Here is an 18,189-nt window from a genome sequence, read left to right as displayed (position 1 = left end):
ACATACGCGCCTACACCCGTGCGTGCAGCGGCATAGCTGGAATAAAGTATTGGGAGGGACTAAAAATTGTAACTTAAAACAAGGACTTATGGGACCAAAGTGTGCATTTCGAAATTTGGGAATGCGTCCCCCCTTTGCAACCTTACCTACGCCAACAAGTGAATGTTCTTTAAAATTATAACGTTTTGTAAAGCTGGTTGACATCCAACAGCGTCAAAGCTACCCTAAATGCGCCGGATAACGTAAAGTGATAAGAGTTTATCGGGTTCGTTGGAAATGTTGGTTTAAATTTGTGTATGCGTTATGCAAGTCCTGGGTAAGCGTTATCTATATGTCGCTTGTCAAGAATCCGCTTAAGCAGTGTAGTTGTAAGACAGCCTCCAAAGTACACTGCTTTTGGTCATGGCGTGACAGGAAAACGCTTTGCTTGCGCCAGACTACCGCCACTTTCCAGTGAGCAACCGCCGTCGTCGCCAGGCTGTCTGTTTCCTTGAAACGGTGTCGGTGCGTGTGTGCCTGCGCACCAAAGCGTTGCGGGGCGTGCACGCCGATAGCACCGATAAAGGATGTCGGTGCCATATTCTATTACCAAGCGTCTGGCGCGGCAGTGAAGCGACAAAGAAACGTACAGCAAGGTAAGAGCTATAGTAAACGGGGGTTAATGAATTGTTTTTGTGTACAACATTAAACAGTTTGGGAAGTATGTTTTCCGTTACATTAACAAATACGTTTTTGACTCCAACTTCATCTTGAGCAACCGTTTTGAAATATATTTCTTAATTAACGAAGGCTAATCGAAAACTGCCAGGGAGTTTAGATCTTTCGAACATATTGAACCTTGCAAGTTTGACTATTTTATGAACGATGTGGCTAGTCTAACTTTATTGTTTAGGCCCAAATGCCAAGATCTTGCCCAATGACGCAATTCAATTTGCGTTTGATTGAGCTTGTACGTGAAAACCCAGCGTTGTATGACATGGGCTTAGTTTCCTACAAGGACGATGAACTAAAGCACGGGATCTGGCAAAATATTGCCAAGAATATTGGTGAAAGTAGTAAGTGAAATAAATAACTACACAACAAATGTAACAAATTATTATGATTATATTTTTTAAGTTTTGTTTTGATATGTACAAATCCGACACTGTTTTCAGTGGCCTTAGTTGGATTTCAAGTTAACCTCTGGGAATGTTATGTTAGGATTTTAAATGTGTTTAAAATTTTTGGACAAATATTTTTTTTAAAAATTTAGGTGTTTTATTTAATTTTCAGTTGAGGTGTGCAGAAGAAGATGGAAGACATTTCGAACCAGGTTCCGAAAGGAATACCTAAAAATTGATGGCAATGCAATAACCACAAGCAAATGGGCATACTTTGAACTTTTGTCTTTTCTGCAAGACCACCTCCGGCCCATCGAGTAAGTACATTGAGGTTTTATAAACTAATAATTTAAAGATTATGGTCCGTTTAAATTAAATGCAGCTCTGGTATGTTCACAGAACCGAAACAAACAACGAAAGTATCCAGGAAACTGAAACCAATGAGGACACTGTTACTGGTGAAGATTTGGTAGATTTATTTGCAGGTATGCAGACTTAATTGCCTAATATTTACAACTTTGATACACTGAATGAAATTTTAAATATATAGTATTTGATAAATAATATTTGTTCACTATTTGTTATCTAGACCCATATTGTAAAATATTTTACTTTAAAACAGGTGACAATGTACAAGATATTGTTCACAAGACAGAGGTCATAGCTTCTGAAGAATACCCCTTAGTTTGTATTCAACAACAGCAGGAGGATTTGGAAGTCCCTGTCTCCTCAACTCGAAAGCGCAGAAGATCATCCGAAATACCAACCAGCATATGGGAAACCCTAGCACAAAACTGCAGTTTGCTAAACCAAATGGCTGACAAGCAAATTTTAGCACAAGCACATACCACAGATGAGGCAGCTATGTTCGGACTAGTTGTAGCAGCCAAGTTGCGAAAATTAAGAGACACTTCAAATGCTGAAATTGGCATATTAAAGGTTTTGAATGATGAGTATGCTAAACAGACACACTGATCTGTCACCCTGAAGTTTGTTATGACTTGTTTTTTTAGTCTCCAGTGATATGTGGATGTTAATTTGCAGCTATTACTGCCATGTTGATTAATCAAACAGGTTTCAAATGTTGATTGCCTTTGGTTTTTAAAATCTTTAGTTCTTCTATGAATTTTGTTATCATTTCTGTTTTTATTGTGAATGCAAAAATACACTATGTACACAATACTTATACTACATACACAGCATACTTGTTTGACACAGTTTGATGTGTAACCAGTGGTGGGTTTCAAACATTGTTACTTACTGCCCTTCCACTTTATGACTATAATACACTAGGAACTGAAACAAACTTAAAATAGTGTGTCTCAAAGTGGGCACCAGCACCCCACAAGTGCTCTTCCAAGCCATTCAACCAACCGGTGTAAATTATTTTCACAAATATTTTTATAAAATTGAATGTTTGAAATTTAGGTTGATCAAATAGTTATTACGTCTAGCTAACTGTTCAACTGACATTATTTTTTGTTTTTCTGTAGCCAGTGCTGGATTAACCTATAAGTAATATAAGCAGTAAGCACGTGCTTAGGGCATCAAGTAAAGTAGGGGCACCACAGAAATGGTTTCTAGGTAAATTATTCAATCTAACAAAAAACTATATTCAAAATGTAATGAAAATGAATAAGGTATGTTTATAAAGCGAGAAAATCAAATAAAATAACTGACAAAAGGGATTGATTGCGTGCTATATGACGTAACAACGTTGCGTTGTTCTGTTTGTTAAAACCTGAAACAGTCAAGACTCATGGCTGCCCAACCCGTCGATCGCGATCGACTGGTCGATCTCGGACTGATTTCAAGTCGACCGCGAGGGATTCAGAAAATTATTTAAAATACTTGTTTTGTAATGCGTTTTTAGAGAATATTGCCCTACATAGATGACTTTATTGTGAAAGTTATTCATTAGGATTTGTTGATATGTTCACACCACAAATACTCAGTCGCTTTACGTCGCAAAAGACACAAAAGTAATAGTTACGTCACAAAAATAATAGTTACAGTAGTAATGGTTACTTTGTGCTGGTAATTTTTCTATTGTCAAGATTAGCATCGGATGAATTATAAAAAATTAAGTTCAATGCAGTGTAAAACTAAAAAGTCACACCCAAACCACGATAATAAACGTAAAACAGGGCTCGGAAAATGCTAGTTTTCCTTTGGTAATACACAGAGTCTTGCATTATCTTGTTAGTTTGTATTAGAATGGTAGATCCCGAGAGTTGGACTACCTCAAACGTCGATCTTGAGTCAAAAAAGATTGGGCACCCCTGGTCAAGACAGTAAGGCAATGCTTAGTTAATAGCATGCTGTTTGAAAACTTATTCGCGTATGTGGCAAACGTAAATTAAACACGACGCTAATACTAGTATGTTTTACAATTGGGCAACAGTGCTGAGACTGGGGAAGGCAGCAGCAAAATTAGGCGTTTTTAATTGAGTTTTGAAGTATTTCTGACATTCTGAAACAAATCTGCCAGTTTAATATCAGCTAAGCTGAAAGTCTACCCTTGCTGTATATTATGTTAAAATCGAAATCTCGATGAAGAATTTTGTTTTTACGTTTATATTTCGAATTAAAAATGGTGTAAGGGGCACCAAATTGTTTTAGTGCTTAGGGCCGGCGCTGTCTGTAGCTAGCTATTAAGTATTTAATTCAACCAGCTATAATGGCCCAGACACTATGATTTTAAATTCGCTGCTAAATTAGCCAGGTACACCATTTTATTTCTTGCTATGTGTCCTGCTACAGCCCTTAACAAAAATTCAACCGCAAACTGTGAAAATCAAAAGCTTACGACAAACCTTCCAGTTTCCTATTTCTAAGATTTTTGTAGGTTGATTGTGACGTCACTCTTTGTTGAAACGCTCGACTGACTTTAATTGAGGGGCCGATAATGTTTCGAGCCGATTGTTCTCATTTGCTATCTGTCATTCTGTCTTTGTTGGTGCGCGGCAGTTTCGTCTTTAAGGTTTTTTAATTGTTTTAGGTTATTTTCAAACCGTAAATTTAAACAAATTGGGGTAAGTTAACAAAAGAAATATTAAAATTGGCCGTACCTGCCAGCAGTTTAGTGTCTCATGTGTACCAATAAAAAATATTTGGTAAAGGTTACAACGTACAATTTATTATTTCAGACAAGGGTGGTCATAAAGTTCTGCTGTTCAAAGTGTTGCTAGTGGTTTTCTGGTACCTGAATTTAACAACCAGCAACATGCCTCAGGAAGTTGGCTGCTGTACTAAATATTTTCTGTTTTCTTTCAATGTACTATTTTGGGTGAGTTATGGATTTATGTGGTTATGATTAAAGTTCATCAAAACCAGTTTATGCTTTAATATCTATTTATTAGATCATTGGACTAACCCTACTTGGAGCTGGAATATGGGCATGGAGTGAAAAGGTATTTGTGTAATGCTACTTGTTTTTAACACGATTAATTACATGAAATTGGTAAAGATTTAAAGAATGTTCTTGTAAGACTGAATGTTTTGTACAAAAAAACACAAAAAGAAGATAAATGGTAAAAAATGTATAATAATATTGGCATTTATAATGTTTGAAATTTATAAAAGCGAAAAACAACTTTGCCAAGGCTACAAAATGTTTTTTATCAAGAGTATTTTTGTTGGAGACAAAAAAACAACCCAACCTTTATCAAGGAATTTCTCACATAACAATTCAAAACATTTTTCTTCCTCTACCATAAATGCATAGTAGATGCTAAACCACAGAATGATAATTTAAAATTTGATCTTTTATCAACTTTATATGCTATATTTTCAGAGCTAAAGTCTACTTACAAACCACATGTGCAAAATAAAGTAAATTCCTCCCCATAAATTTTTATTCCTGTTCGGTTGGGAACCACTGCTTAAGTTGTTTAAACTATTTAACTATAGTCACGTTCAAAAGTGTGGTGTCAGTATAAACAATACACAATTTTGTTGAGGTATTACAAAATAGATTTGAGGTGTTAAAAGTTATCAGAAACATAACTTTTAAAATGAAATTTGAAAGATATAATAACAACCTTACAGCATATTAAACAATCTTTCTATTGGTTTAGGGATTTTTTGACAATCTGTCGATTATCAGTTCATTACCCATCGATCCTGTGTTGATTATCATCATCATAGCACTGGTTATGTTTATTCTGAGTTTTTCTGGATGCATTGGATCTTTGAGGGAAAACATTGTACTGCTAAAATTTGTAAGTATATTTTCACAATAACAATTTTATGCGATCTACAGTTACTGTTAATGTGATTTATTTTATTTTTTGGCTGGTGTTTAGGAGATTTTAGCTTCCAATTGTAAATTATACATTGTGTCATGTACATAAGCTTTGATTGCATAATACTAGTGCATTTGTACGCAAAAAATTGTATTTGTATAACAGCACAATATATTTAGTTGCATTCAATATATATGTTACAGTTGCATTCAAATACTAAGTCATACAAATGTTTAATTAAAAATTACCATATTATGTTTTTGTAGATTATATGGCTTGATTTACCAAAAATATATGTGGTAGCTTACAAAGTTAAGAAATGGACATACAAACTTCAATTAGATTTATTTCGATTTTGAAACCTAGTTTTAATGTCAGAACAGTTGAATTGGGTTCTTTGCAATCACGTAAAAGTAATTAAACCTTGCAAGCATTTTGACTCAATATCTATAGCTGTCTCTTTTCACAACAAAGAAATACATCACATGATGAACATAGCTCATGAATATTTTATGCATCTGGTGTTGCTTGATTGCTATTATGTAAATCAGTGTAGTTCTTAGTTGATTTGAATTCAGTATCATTGTAAGAAACCTTGCTAGTGATGGTATACACATAGGTTTTTTTTACGTCAAGAGGCTAGCAGTTTTATTGTTGGGTTATATTGTGGTGAAAATAAACTATTTAAGATTCTTTTGAACACAACTGTGTACAGAAGGTTTTGACACTTTTGACACAATGTTGCATAGTGTTTACATTAGTTTCACAAATACAATACATTTGAAAGAGTAATAAACCAACTGTTGGTAAGATAAAACCCTTTTTGCTGAATTATAACCTTTTACTAAAAGCTACTATAGGTGTTTACTATAAGCTAGTAAAATGTATTACATTGTACGTCCGACAGGTACAACATTATGGTACGTTTTTATTCATTTGGTTGTCACCTATGTCAATGATATAGTTCTTATTTTAAGCAAAGTGTATTTACAAATCAAAATAGAACAAAACTATAAGTTTACATGTCTATTTAATTTCTTCATGATGTTGCAAATAAAAACAAGCTTAATATGCCAAACATGGTCTTCAACAATAAAGAGGCCACATCAAGCAGCTTGTATTCAAAAGTCATTACATCACCGACCTCAAATTAGCGACACGTAATAAGCTACAAGTGATTTCCTTGTCGTCATTGCTGGGCGAGCGTTAAGCGCCATCCTTGTCTACTTAAGAACTCACGTGATTGGTGATTGTGGGTGGCGCTTTGATATACTTGGTATCCGTCGATCCCAGAGCTATCAAAGCAAAACGTATTTTTAACTGCAAGTTTATCGCATTTTCTGGGCTTTTTAAAAATATAAATGTAAAAGCATATGAGCCCATAAATGATAAGCTGCAGACAGTGCACACTGTTTCGACCTATAAGGTCTCATCAGTGCAGCTGGTGACGAGAGATCGGCCGCATTGGCTAGTGTAGCCATCAAACGGCACTCCAGTTTGTGGTGAGCAACAGGGTACAACCTTAGAATTACCATTCTAGACGAATTATTTAAAGCTAATGCCACACCCACACTATTCAACGTAAAATTAAATGGGAGAAACATTTCCTATCGCAAACTAAAGCTTCCAGTACTCTGTCATAGCTTTTCGTGTTGTTATCACGTGACTATGACTCAGAGTTTGTATGAAAGGGCCCTTCTTTTACGTCAATCGCATACGTAGCGCAGTGGGCGAAACAACAAATTCTAATTTAAAACCATACAAGCTAAAAAAGTTCTGTTTTTGCAACCTATGTAGATTGATTATATCCGTCTTTTATTCTTAACATGCATAGTGGTTTGTCGAAGTCCGTTTTTATGGGTCCCCTTCCTTGAAGGGGACACATCTTGATTTTACTCGATTTCTTTTTTTTTTTTTTCTTTTTTTTTCTTTTTTTTTTTTTTCTTCCCAAGTTTGTCCACCCCATTTTGCCCTGAAATGTTTGATGGATTTGGATGAAACTTTCACAGATGGTAGATATAGTTGTGTAGATGTGCCATCTGCTTCGTTTGTCATGATAACCCCAGTGTTTACCCCACTAGCCCCCTAAAATGGGTAAATTTTGAACAATGTCCGAATTGGATGAAATTTGGACAGTTTGTTTATTGTGCCATTTTAGGGCATCGTTTGTTGTGTTTTACCCTGTAGCCCCAATATTTACCCCACTAGCCCCCTAAAATGGGTGATTTTTTAAACAATGTCCGAATTGGATGAAATTTGGACAGTTTGTTCATTGTGCCATTTTAGGCCTTCGTTTGTTGTGTTTTACCCTGTAGCCCCAATATTTACCCCACTAGCCCCCTAAAATGGGTGATTTTTTAAACAATGTCCGAATTGGATGAAATTTGGACAGTTTGTTCATTGTGCTATTTTAGGGCATCGTTTGTTGTGTTTTACCCTGTAGCCCCAATATTTACCCCACTAGCCTCCTAAAATGGGTGATTTTTTAAACAATGTCTGATTTGGATGAAATTTGAACAGTTTGTTCATTGTGCCATTTTAGGGCATCGTTTGTTGTGTTTTACCCTGTAGCCCCAATATTTACCCCACTAGACTCCAAAAATGGGTGATTTTTTAAACAATGTCAGATTTCGATGAAATTTGGACAGTTTGTTCATTGTTCCATATTAGGGCGTCGATTATTGTGTTTCACCATGTAGCCCAATATTTAGTGCTTAAGCCACCTATTGTTTATAAAACGTCCGATTTGGATGAATTTTTGATAGTTTTTTGAATTTGGCATTTGTAGCTGTCGAATATTGTGTTTCACCCTGCAGCCCTAATATTTACCCTACCAACCCCCCAAAATGGGTGAATTAATTAACAATACATTTTGACAGTTTGTTTAATATGCCATTTTGAGATGTCAGTGTTTTATGCTATTTAGGCACACAAACTTATAAAAATGTCTCAATTGCATGAGATTTGGACAGTTTGTACTTTACAACTTCTTTTTTTAAGTAACACTACCAATCACTGTGTTTGACTTTATAGCAACGTTTCTTATGGTTGTCTGTTTACAACTTTGCGGTTTTGGGGACCCATGAGTTTCTGCCTGCAGAAACAAATCAAGATTATAAAAATGTTGGCTAATATGGGACCCAATATAAATAAATATAGAGAATATATTACAGTTTGCAGAATAGGTTGTAGTGTATATGCTATAGTAAAATGTGCTAAGCCACCCTTCTAGTTTGTCCGTGTGTTCTATGTTGTCAGCCTTATTTAGGCAAGATTCTTGAAATGGCATTCAGCCTCAAGACTCGTTACAGTTATTTAGATATTTAAACAACTTTGCATGTCGCTTTTTACGTCTAGTTGGGCCGTTATTTTCACCATTAAACTTACGAACATATCCGTATATTGTGTTCTAAACAACTTTAATTTTGTTTCATTTTTGTTTGACACCACTGCAGTAAAGTTTGGCAAATTCTGGACTGACGAACGAATGACCGTTGGTTAAACCCCGTTTAAATACATTCCATCCTAGCCGTCTATTGTATCAGGGCAAGGCTTTAAACATTTATAGCTTGGTGCCATTTTGCTCTTTTTACGCTCGCAACCTGGAATTATGGGTCCCCTTCCCTGAAGGGGACACATTTTGATTTTACTCGATTTGTTTTTGTGTTTTTTTCTTTGTTTTTTTTCTACCCTCAAGTTTGTCCACCCCACTTTGCCAAGAAATGTTTGATGGATTTGGATGAAATTTTTACAGATGGTAGATATGGTTATGTAGATGTGCCATTTGTTTTGTTTGACTCGATAGCCCCAGTGGTTACCCCACTAGCCCCATAAAATGGGTAAATTTTGAACAATGTCCGAATCGGATGAAATTTGGACAGTTTGTTCATTGTGCCATTTTAGGGCATCGTTTGTTGTGTTTTACCCTGTAGCCCCAATATTTACCCCACTAGCCCCCTAAAATGGGTGATTTTTTAAACAATGTCCGATTTGGATGAAATTTGGACAGTTTGTTCATTGTGCCATTTTAGGGCATCGTTTGTTGTGTTTTACCCTGTAGCCCCAATATTTACCCCACTAGCCCCCTAAAATGGGTGATTTTTTAAACAATGTCCGAATTGGATGAAATTTAGACAGTTTGTTCATTGTGCCATTTTAGGGCATCGTTTGTTGTGTTTTACCCTGTAGCCCCAATATTTACCCCACTAGCCCCCTAAAATGGGTGATTTTTTAAACAATGTCTGATTTGGATGAAATATGGACAGTTTGTTCATTGTGCCATTTTAGGGCATCGTTTGTTGTGTTTTACCCTGTAGCCCCAATATTTACCCCACTAGACCCCAAAAATGGGTGATTTTTTAAACAATGTCCGATTTGGATGAAATTTGGACAGTTTGTTCATTGTTCCATTTTAGGGCGTCGATTATTGTGTTTCACCATGTAGCCCAATATTTACTGCTTAAGCCACCTATTGTTTATAAAACGTCCGATTTGGATGAATTTTTGATAGTTTTTTGAATTTGGCATTTGTAGCTGTCAAATATTGTGTTCCACCCTGCAGCCCTAATATTTACCCTACCAACCCCCCAAAATGGGTGAATTAATCAACAATACATTTTGACATTTTGTATAATATGCCATTTTGAGATGTCAGTGTTTTATGCTATTTAGGCACACAAACTTATAACAATGTCTCAATTGCATGAGATTTGGACAGTTTGTACTTTACATAACTTGTTTTTTTAAGTAACACTACCAATCACTGTGTTTGACTTTATAGCACCATTTCTTATGGTTGTTTACAACTTTGCGGTTTTGGGGACCCATGAGTTTCTGCCTGCAGAAACAAATCAAGATTATAAAAATGTTGGCTAATATGGGACCCAATATAAATAAATATAGAGAATATATTACAGTTTGCAGAATAGGTTGTAGTGTATATGCTATAGTAAAATGTGCTAAGCCACCCTTCTAGTTATTCATGGTATTTAATACCACTTTAATGGATGGTTATAAATACGAATTGGATTTGGATGGTTATCACTAAAGTCACTTGTTCTGTTTCGACAAAGTTACGCGTATATTTGTATCAAGTCAAGTATACTAGTTTAAAATAATTTTTGTTTGCATATGTTACCTCGTTAATAATGTGTAACTTTGTCCATATACGGTTCAAGCACCTTTCTTAACATAGTAGTTTTTGACTACCAATTCAATATAATGTTTCAGTTAATTTCATTGAGCCAAGTCGGTATTATACGAAATCACAGACATTATAGCGATGACATTTCATGTGATGCTTATTAGGTCTTACTCTTTATATATTCATCATAAGGATGGCCCGATTATACTTTATCGTCGCCGATACCCAATACTGTATTAAGCGTCTTGTCCGAGCAGCCTACACTTGTACAAACGGAAAAATAATGTACACAATGCTATGGTATCTACTACAATACTTTTGAGTCATTTTTCACGGACTTTTAAAAAGCATTCGCCATTGCAACATAACTTAGTCGTCCTCTTATGATGTTACATGTAGGTCTGTGAGAATAAAGCCATGTATACTCAGATATATTAGCGCACCAAGACTGAGATCTCCAAACAACAGTAAAATGTTGAACAAATGAGTCACAACAAGTTTTCGTCACAACCTACATTAAACCTGCTTTGGAACGGATAATGTTATTCGAGTCCAGAAAAAATTTGCGCAACAACATCTAAGACGTATTAGCGGGCAACTAGTCACACAGCTTGGCCAAGAGCGTGGAATGCATACTTACTAACGACGATGTGATAATTTTAATAACAATTTCGATTTGTTATGTTAATATGTACAATATGAACAAGTCATGCTCAAAATGTTAACTATTAACCAAATAAAACTCAACTTTTTAAAGTATGTATTTTTGTATTTATATAATAATTAGTATCGTGTATCGGATGCAATTCATAGTCCATCAAAGTAAAACTCTGACATATTTTTGCAGTTTTCTGTGTGTCTGGGTGTAATTTTCTTCGCCGAACTTGTGGCTGGTATTCTGGGTTTCGTTTACAAAGACTGGTTTCACCAACAGTTTGCGACCTTTGTCAACAAAACCATCAAAGGATACAGGGACGACCCAGACCTTCAAAACATCATTGACTTTTCACAGGAATACGTACGTACACCGGAAGCTTTTGACATTCCAAGTGTTTTTGGTGGTTTAAATGTTTGTTGAGTCTGCAAATATGCACAAAACTGTTGTCATTACTTAAAATGCTTATTAGTTAGCATTTAAATCGTTGCGTGGACAGCTGGCTTTAAAATTTTGTTTCTAAATTTAGAGGCGTTAATATAAACACCAATTGTAACACTGCTTATGGCATATTAAATAATGTGTTTCATTTGCTATAACGGTATAACAGACACAAATTTTACCAAGACACATTCAGTCCCTTTTAGCCTATTTTATTTTGTGCCTTTAATGTGATTTTAATGACGAAACTCGGTGCTAGTAAACCAGCAATTATACTGCTTAGGAATTTTCGTTGTGTACATAACAGTACAGCATCTATAACAACCTACCAGTGACGTAGTTCGAGCAATCTCAACAACCCTTTACCTTTTACGTAGCTGCTGTGTTGCGGAGGCGATTCTGGTGTGAGCGATTGGGACAACAACGTTTATTTCAACTGCACATCGAGTATTGAAGTCAATGGAATCCCCTTTAAACCGGTCGAGTCTTGTGGGGTGCCCTTCAGCTGTTGTATTAAGCAAAGTATGACTGATGTTGTGAATACTCAATGTGGATATGGCGCTAGAAAGCCAGGAGTAACGGTACGTACATCCATTCACTCTCAAAAAGTGTCTATTTACTTTATAGTTTTGCTGTTTGCTGGTGATGGGATCAATACTCGTATTCGGTATCGAAATATTTTACCTCGGTTTTCGATACCAACATTTAATACCGAAGGCCGGTTTACACTAGAAGAATACGGGTAACTTTTTGCCAATATTTGCTATAAGTTCTGCCAGGTTACGTATGTTTTTCGCTATCGTGCGGAAAACTGGAAATCAAATTTTCTATATGCTTCTGCGTTTGTGTGTGCGCGTATGGACCCCGGCCATGGCAGATAAATTAGCTACGAAATACAACTAAGACTAGTTTCAACACTATATTTAAGTACTAGGTAATCGGTATCGAAGGCATGTACACGTGTTACTCGGTATCGGTACTCGCTTCAAAATCTGTTATGGTCCCATCACTAGTGTTTACAATTGTAAAGGTAAAGGTCTAAATGCCGTTTTAATTCCAGTACATACGCTTTTGCAGCCACATGTAATGGTAAATACATCCAATTACTCCGTAAAAGTGTTATTTGACTTTTATATTCTACATAGGCGTTTTTAATCGAAAAGTTTAAGGTCTATGTTCCGTTTTAATCCAAGTTTATACATTTTTGCAATCCCATATTTCAAATATTTTTTGGCAACTACATTCTATCCTGAAAACCGACCATCTGTCTTTGCAACTGAAATGTAGTGCTTAGTAACATAAAACGTTCTGTAACGTTGTTCATGCTAATCCCCCACGAAGGCCAATTTCACGGTCCAACGGTCTAAATGTGGCTTCGTTGGTTGCTATTCACAGTATACTAAGCACTGCTTTCTTTTTCTGATTTCTGAAGTTGTCCGTTTTGTGAAACTTAAAATAATTACAGTAAGGTAAAGACTGAATGCGAATGACATGAACATTTCTGCAGCGGGCCGAAACACCAATGTAAGACAATTGTTTTGTTTTGTTTCGGTTGAATGTAGTTGCTTACTTTGCCCTACATAGACCGAAATGAGATACACGGCTTTTAATTCAACCAATTTTCATTGATTGATTCAGGCGGCTGAGCAAGTGAAAATTATCCACACATCAGGATGTATATCAAGTTTTGAAGATTGGCTAAAAACTAACCTGTATATGGTCGCTGGGATATTTATAGGCGTCGCTTTAATACAAGTAAGTAGACCATACCTGCTGTCAACCTCTTTTGCTAATGCTGCGTTGGCTTTGGTTATATGCATTGCTTATAATCTGCTTCACTGGTATCCTAAGATAATATGCACCTAGACCTTGTCTCACTTTACGCCTACACCGTGGTTTTACAGTTACACCAACGCTACTTTTTAAACGCTATGGATTGGCCGAGTTGTCACCCCGGTACCAGCAATCACTTTTAATATTGTGTGGTCGCCCGCAATGTAAAAGTGTTGCTTAACATGCTTCAACAATTTACGAAATATTGATATTGTTAAGCGTTATTTTAACTATGAAAGTCAAAAGTAACGTTCCCCTCGCAAAACTAGCAACCTTCGTCGCACAGAAATATTGTTTTAATATACGACAAAATGTAAAATACATGTAAAGAATAAAAACATATCGACAAATTTATTGTTATTTAAGCTTTAACGTCATATATTGGACACTCGGCCAAAATTAGCACTTGCAGTTTTGACTACCCAAGTAAACAAAAATTTTTTCTAGATCATTCCAATATGCTTCGCTCAAAACTTGATCAGCGACATTGAAGCCGTCAAAGCGGGCTGGTAGTTATAAACAATTTCCTACTATAAATGTAGATGTGTTCTTCAAAGTGGCAGCTGGCCATTGCTGTGTGTCACTAACCCTACATAAGCTTAGTGTTAACGCACTAATCCCTTTACCCTGGTCACGAAACCCTGCATGCATCATGACAATGTTGTCGTTGTTGTTGAAATTTTTTGCTTATAGCTGATATGTTGCGTAGTATTAGCGAGAATGCCCACCCTTTAAATCATTGCGCAAGTGATCATGTAGTTTTCTGATAAACGTAATTTTTATGTTTTGTTGTTTACGAAATTATTATCTTTGATGGTAGCATTTTAATTTTTTGTTTAGAATTTACAACATATTGCAAAATGAAGTATTTTAATTTGCAAAAACTCTTTTTTATGCCGTTTTATTGTTACACATAAACGCATTTCATTACACATACTTCATTACATAGATACACATTTTAAACTTACCTTAATAAATTCAATGACTGGTTAGTTTATATGTAAATGAAGACGTTACTGTATTATGCAATTGTAATTAGGCGTTACAAAGGTAGGCATTCACGCATTGCCCAATTCTCGTGTGTGTTTTGCATATGTTTCCTAACCGTGTGCTTTGTAGAATGCAACATAGCTCCGCTAGCATCGTCGCATGGTAATGAATGAACGGAAATACCCGCCATTTTAAGCTTGGCTCATATGATGTCATTTTTGCTATAACTTTGGCTATAAGCCATAGAACATGTAGATGAGAAATCGCATACATATATATTTGTTAATTAGCCTATAGATGTGTGTTTATCGTGTCATATCTCGCAAAAATCGCTGTAATAAGAGTGTTAAAGTAACTTGTAACACGGTTGAACGCGACAAACTCGCTTAAAAACCCGCTTTAAGTGTCTTGGGAACAGAATGTAAGGTAAAGTTAAATTAGGGTCTTTGTAGAACTAGAGCCATTTATGTTGCATTTTGTGTCAATTTTAATACCTCGTTGTAATCCACGGTAATTCCATTGTTGTTGTGTGTTTTTGCATTGCTGAAACAAAAACTGCACGTTTGGCATTGATCATACCACAAAACTTTCTAATTTGTGCAACAAAATATTTTAAACCGTATCAGTAATTACTCTTTTTCACGCAAAATGCATCGTAAACATTCAAGTAGACAAACCAACAAAACTTTTGGCACAAATTTTGTTGGCTTACAAAACAAATGTATTTCTCTGAGTTGTTTTAGCCATGCACAACTGGTTTAAACTAGTGGTTCTCAAGTGAGCATTGGGTGAACTATGGCTTTACGCTTACAACAGTTTTTTTCATACGCATTTTGATAAATTTATTGGAAGGATTTCCTAGATTGAAAATGACGAAAAAATTAGAAAAAATTCGAACCTCTGCTTTAAATTGTAAAAAGTGTGTAAAAGGAAATTTTCTCAAAAGTCTTGCAAATCAAAAACCTTTGAAAACAAACAATTTTGTGTGTGTGTGTTCGTAATTTCGTGTCACTGTTTTTCTTCTAGACACAGCCAGCGTTTTGATGGCAGCTGAATGAATTTGACTTTTCTTGTGTGGGTAGCGCTTGCTGCATGCAGCTATAATTTGAAGAATCTCAATTTTAATGGAACTTGTAACCTAACTCCCTTGATTGCGCAACTTGTTTGCGACTTTAACTTTGTTTGTTTTTTCTGCTAACTGTGGTGGCCGAATCGGGTTTCCATTTTTAGGTGTTGCTTTTTTGTGTGTTTTTACGTTGGTAGAAGTAGTTTAAAGTGTAAACAATCCTGTGTTATATGGCCGTTTGCAGAAGGTTTTAACAGATATAAGTGTTATTTACAAATTACTTTGTGGAAGTAATACACAATAGGCACATCAAACTGTCCAATTTTTATACCATTCGACGTACTTGTCTGTACATTATTTGTACCCAGTAGTGTGTTTTTTTGTGGCAAAATGAATTCCTTTTTCAGTAATTTGCTGATGCTTTTTACTCTCGATTGGTTATGATAATGGAAGCTATTTTTTCATTACGACTGCACGCTTGAAAAATTTTTTGTACCTAATTCTGCTTGCATAAGTTTCGGACCAAACTAATTTAAAACTCGCTTTACAAATACTTGACCTCTTTGAAACGTGAACTTCATTTTTTAATTTTATAACTAACTCTGAACCTCCTATAGCATCTTGAACCTATTCCCTGTTGCATTTTTTTATTTAAACTCAACAATTGTGGTTTGAATTGACCGGGCCGATTGGCCACCGACTAAAGGCGCAGTTACAGTGCTGATTAATTTACAAGGCAGGCGCAGACGATACAGCAACGCTTGCTATGAACAAGTCGCCGTAGATCTCACGACAGGCCTCTGTGAAGCCAAGGATAGACCAGGATTTCGAAAACTGCAAGTATTTCACCAGGAGAACGTTCACAAAGACCTTTTTGATGCCGAAAATTTTTTAAGTTGGACAAATTTAGGCGTGTTATGAAAAAATAACTGTACTCTCTGCGGTATATTTGTGCTAAATGCTTGTAGCTTGCATTAAGATCGGAGAATTGTATACTTTAAATGTTTTTTTCATGTTTGTCTTGAAATCCAAACTGACACAATGATCAATGTGATAAATTAGAAGCTACCCTTCCCCGCAAAAACAAGACAAGACACAAACGGTGTTCGAAGTACCCATTTTTATAACTTGTAACTTCTGATTAAGATTTCTTACATTTTAAATGATTTTTTTTGTCACTTGATCATGTTTTTTTGACAATTCACTGACTATGTCGTATAACTGACCTTATTTTACCCTTTTTGTACACATAAGTACTCACAGTTATTTTGCATTGTTCACGCATTTATTTTGTTTATATTTTGCCTAACTATGAGTGAACAACAGACTATTGACATGCGCGTTTAAGTTGGGTTTACATGGTTTTGCTAATGTCTATTTCTAAGGGGATAGCCATGCAGGTGACTTTTTGTAGAGTTTTAAATTTGCTTGCCAGATGTAAAAAATGCCCTTGTATACTTTTCGGTTATCCACATTGTATGCCCAAGCTCTTATGTTGATAATGTTTTCGACCTAAACGATTTTTGTATTGGTTTTGCTGTTGAATTGTTCGCTGCCATTACCACTTCATGTTTGTAAACATCGTTTTGATTTTCTGAAAGCGCGTTTACGTATCTTGTGTTTATTTGTTTCACAACCATCCTGTACAGTTTACACTCACACTGTGTCTATACCATCAAACATTACAGTAGCTGGGACAAAAAGTAAACATTACAAATTTTGAAGACGTGTTTTGAACATTTTTGAGATTTTTTTTGTCTTATCGGAGTTAGATTTTGTATGCTTTTCACGTGCGAGCTGCCTGAAATCAGCCAATTTTCCTGTAATACTTCACAGAATGTACAGGAAAATTGAATTTAGGCGAATATCAGTTGAGGCATGCCTTTGAAAGTGCATCGCCTTTATCACTTATGTAGAAATTTTGCAATATGATTTAGATCAGTATTTGCAACGTTTTCCCCACATTCTGATTTACCCTGATTGCATACAAATCTTCACTGCACCAAATTATGGCAAATTTAGTTTGGCATTAATGAGCTTACCTCAAGAATGAGTTAGGCTAAGGCATATCAGTAATATTTTATCCTGTCGTAGTGGAAAGTGTTGGAAAATTTCAAAATCAAATCTTGTTTCAAATCTAAGCTTAGTTGCTTAATTGTAGAAGCAACAAAATAATTATTTAAGGACACCCCTGTGATAAAAAACACACATCTGGTTATGTCTCATTTTCAGAAACGTTACATGCCCTATTTATATTTCCGGCAATTCCACTAATTTGTGTTACATTTTTTTGCTAAACGCAATGGCTAAAAGAAGATAAAGATAAACATTTGTTATCCTACTCAAAACCCCTTGAGATATTTGTTGTTTATTAAGTTATTATTGCGTTAATTAGGATTCTTATAGAGTGCCACAAATATTTAGACAACAGTTACTTTAGCAAACTGCTATCATTTTTCAATTGCCTGTTAATTGGAAATAATTCCGCAGAAATCACATTAATTAAAAACAATATACAATCTACACTGTGTTTTGAAAAATCATTTACTAGTTCTACATTAAGAACGAGGCCAAAAGCTAGAGTCATTATCAAGCAGTCATTGTGTATGTATTACAGGATTACGGAAAGCAGGTTACGAATAGAGGAGATAGCGCGCAGACAGAGAGAGTTGAGAAAAGACATGATGAAGACTGCAGAACATCAAGGTCAAGGT

The 18,189-nt window shown here is 35.5% G+C and overlaps 2 protein-coding genes across 3 annotated transcripts; both read left to right on the top strand.

Annotated features, from left to right (window-relative positions):
* The first annotated feature begins 144 nt into the window (after positions 1-144).
* On the top strand, positions 145-2,282 carry LOC145233244 (transcription factor Adf-1-like). The gene is made up of 5 exons (XM_080097936.1): positions 145-635; positions 893-1,055; positions 1,273-1,417; positions 1,500-1,585; positions 1,723-2,282. The coding sequence occupies exons 2-5, from the start codon at positions 899-901 to the stop codon at positions 2,073-2,075; spliced, it is 741 nt and encodes a 246-aa protein (XP_079954062.1). The 5' UTR covers positions 145-635; positions 893-898; the 3' UTR covers positions 2,076-2,282.
* A 1,745-nt stretch (positions 2,283-4,027) lies between these two features.
* LOC145233243 (tetraspanin-5-like) lies at positions 4,028-17,212 on the top strand. 2 transcript variants are annotated; one of them, XM_080097934.1, is made up of 9 exons: positions 4,028-4,135; positions 4,250-4,389; positions 4,463-4,513; positions 5,180-5,323; positions 11,338-11,508; positions 11,964-12,167; positions 13,225-13,341; positions 13,867-13,928; positions 16,212-17,212. In XM_080097934.1, the coding sequence occupies exons 2-9, from the start codon at positions 4,327-4,329 to the stop codon at positions 16,243-16,245; spliced, it is 846 nt and encodes a 281-aa protein (XP_079954060.1). In that variant the 5' UTR covers positions 4,028-4,135; positions 4,250-4,326; the 3' UTR covers positions 16,246-17,212. The 2 variants fall into 2 exon arrangements, with proteins under 2 accessions (XP_079954060.1, XP_079954061.1); XM_080097935.1 differs by having other exon boundaries at positions 15,436-17,212.
* The last annotated feature ends 977 nt before the right edge of the window (positions 17,213-18,189 follow it).

This window comes from Phallusia mammillata, chromosome 6 (genome assembly GCF_965637545.1).
Source record: "Phallusia mammillata chromosome 6, kaPhaMamm4.hap1.1, whole genome shotgun sequence".
Classification (NCBI taxonomy): domain Eukaryota; kingdom Metazoa; phylum Chordata; class Ascidiacea; order Phlebobranchia; family Ascidiidae; genus Phallusia; species Phallusia mammillata.
This window is presented reverse-complemented; position numbering and strand designations above follow the sequence as displayed.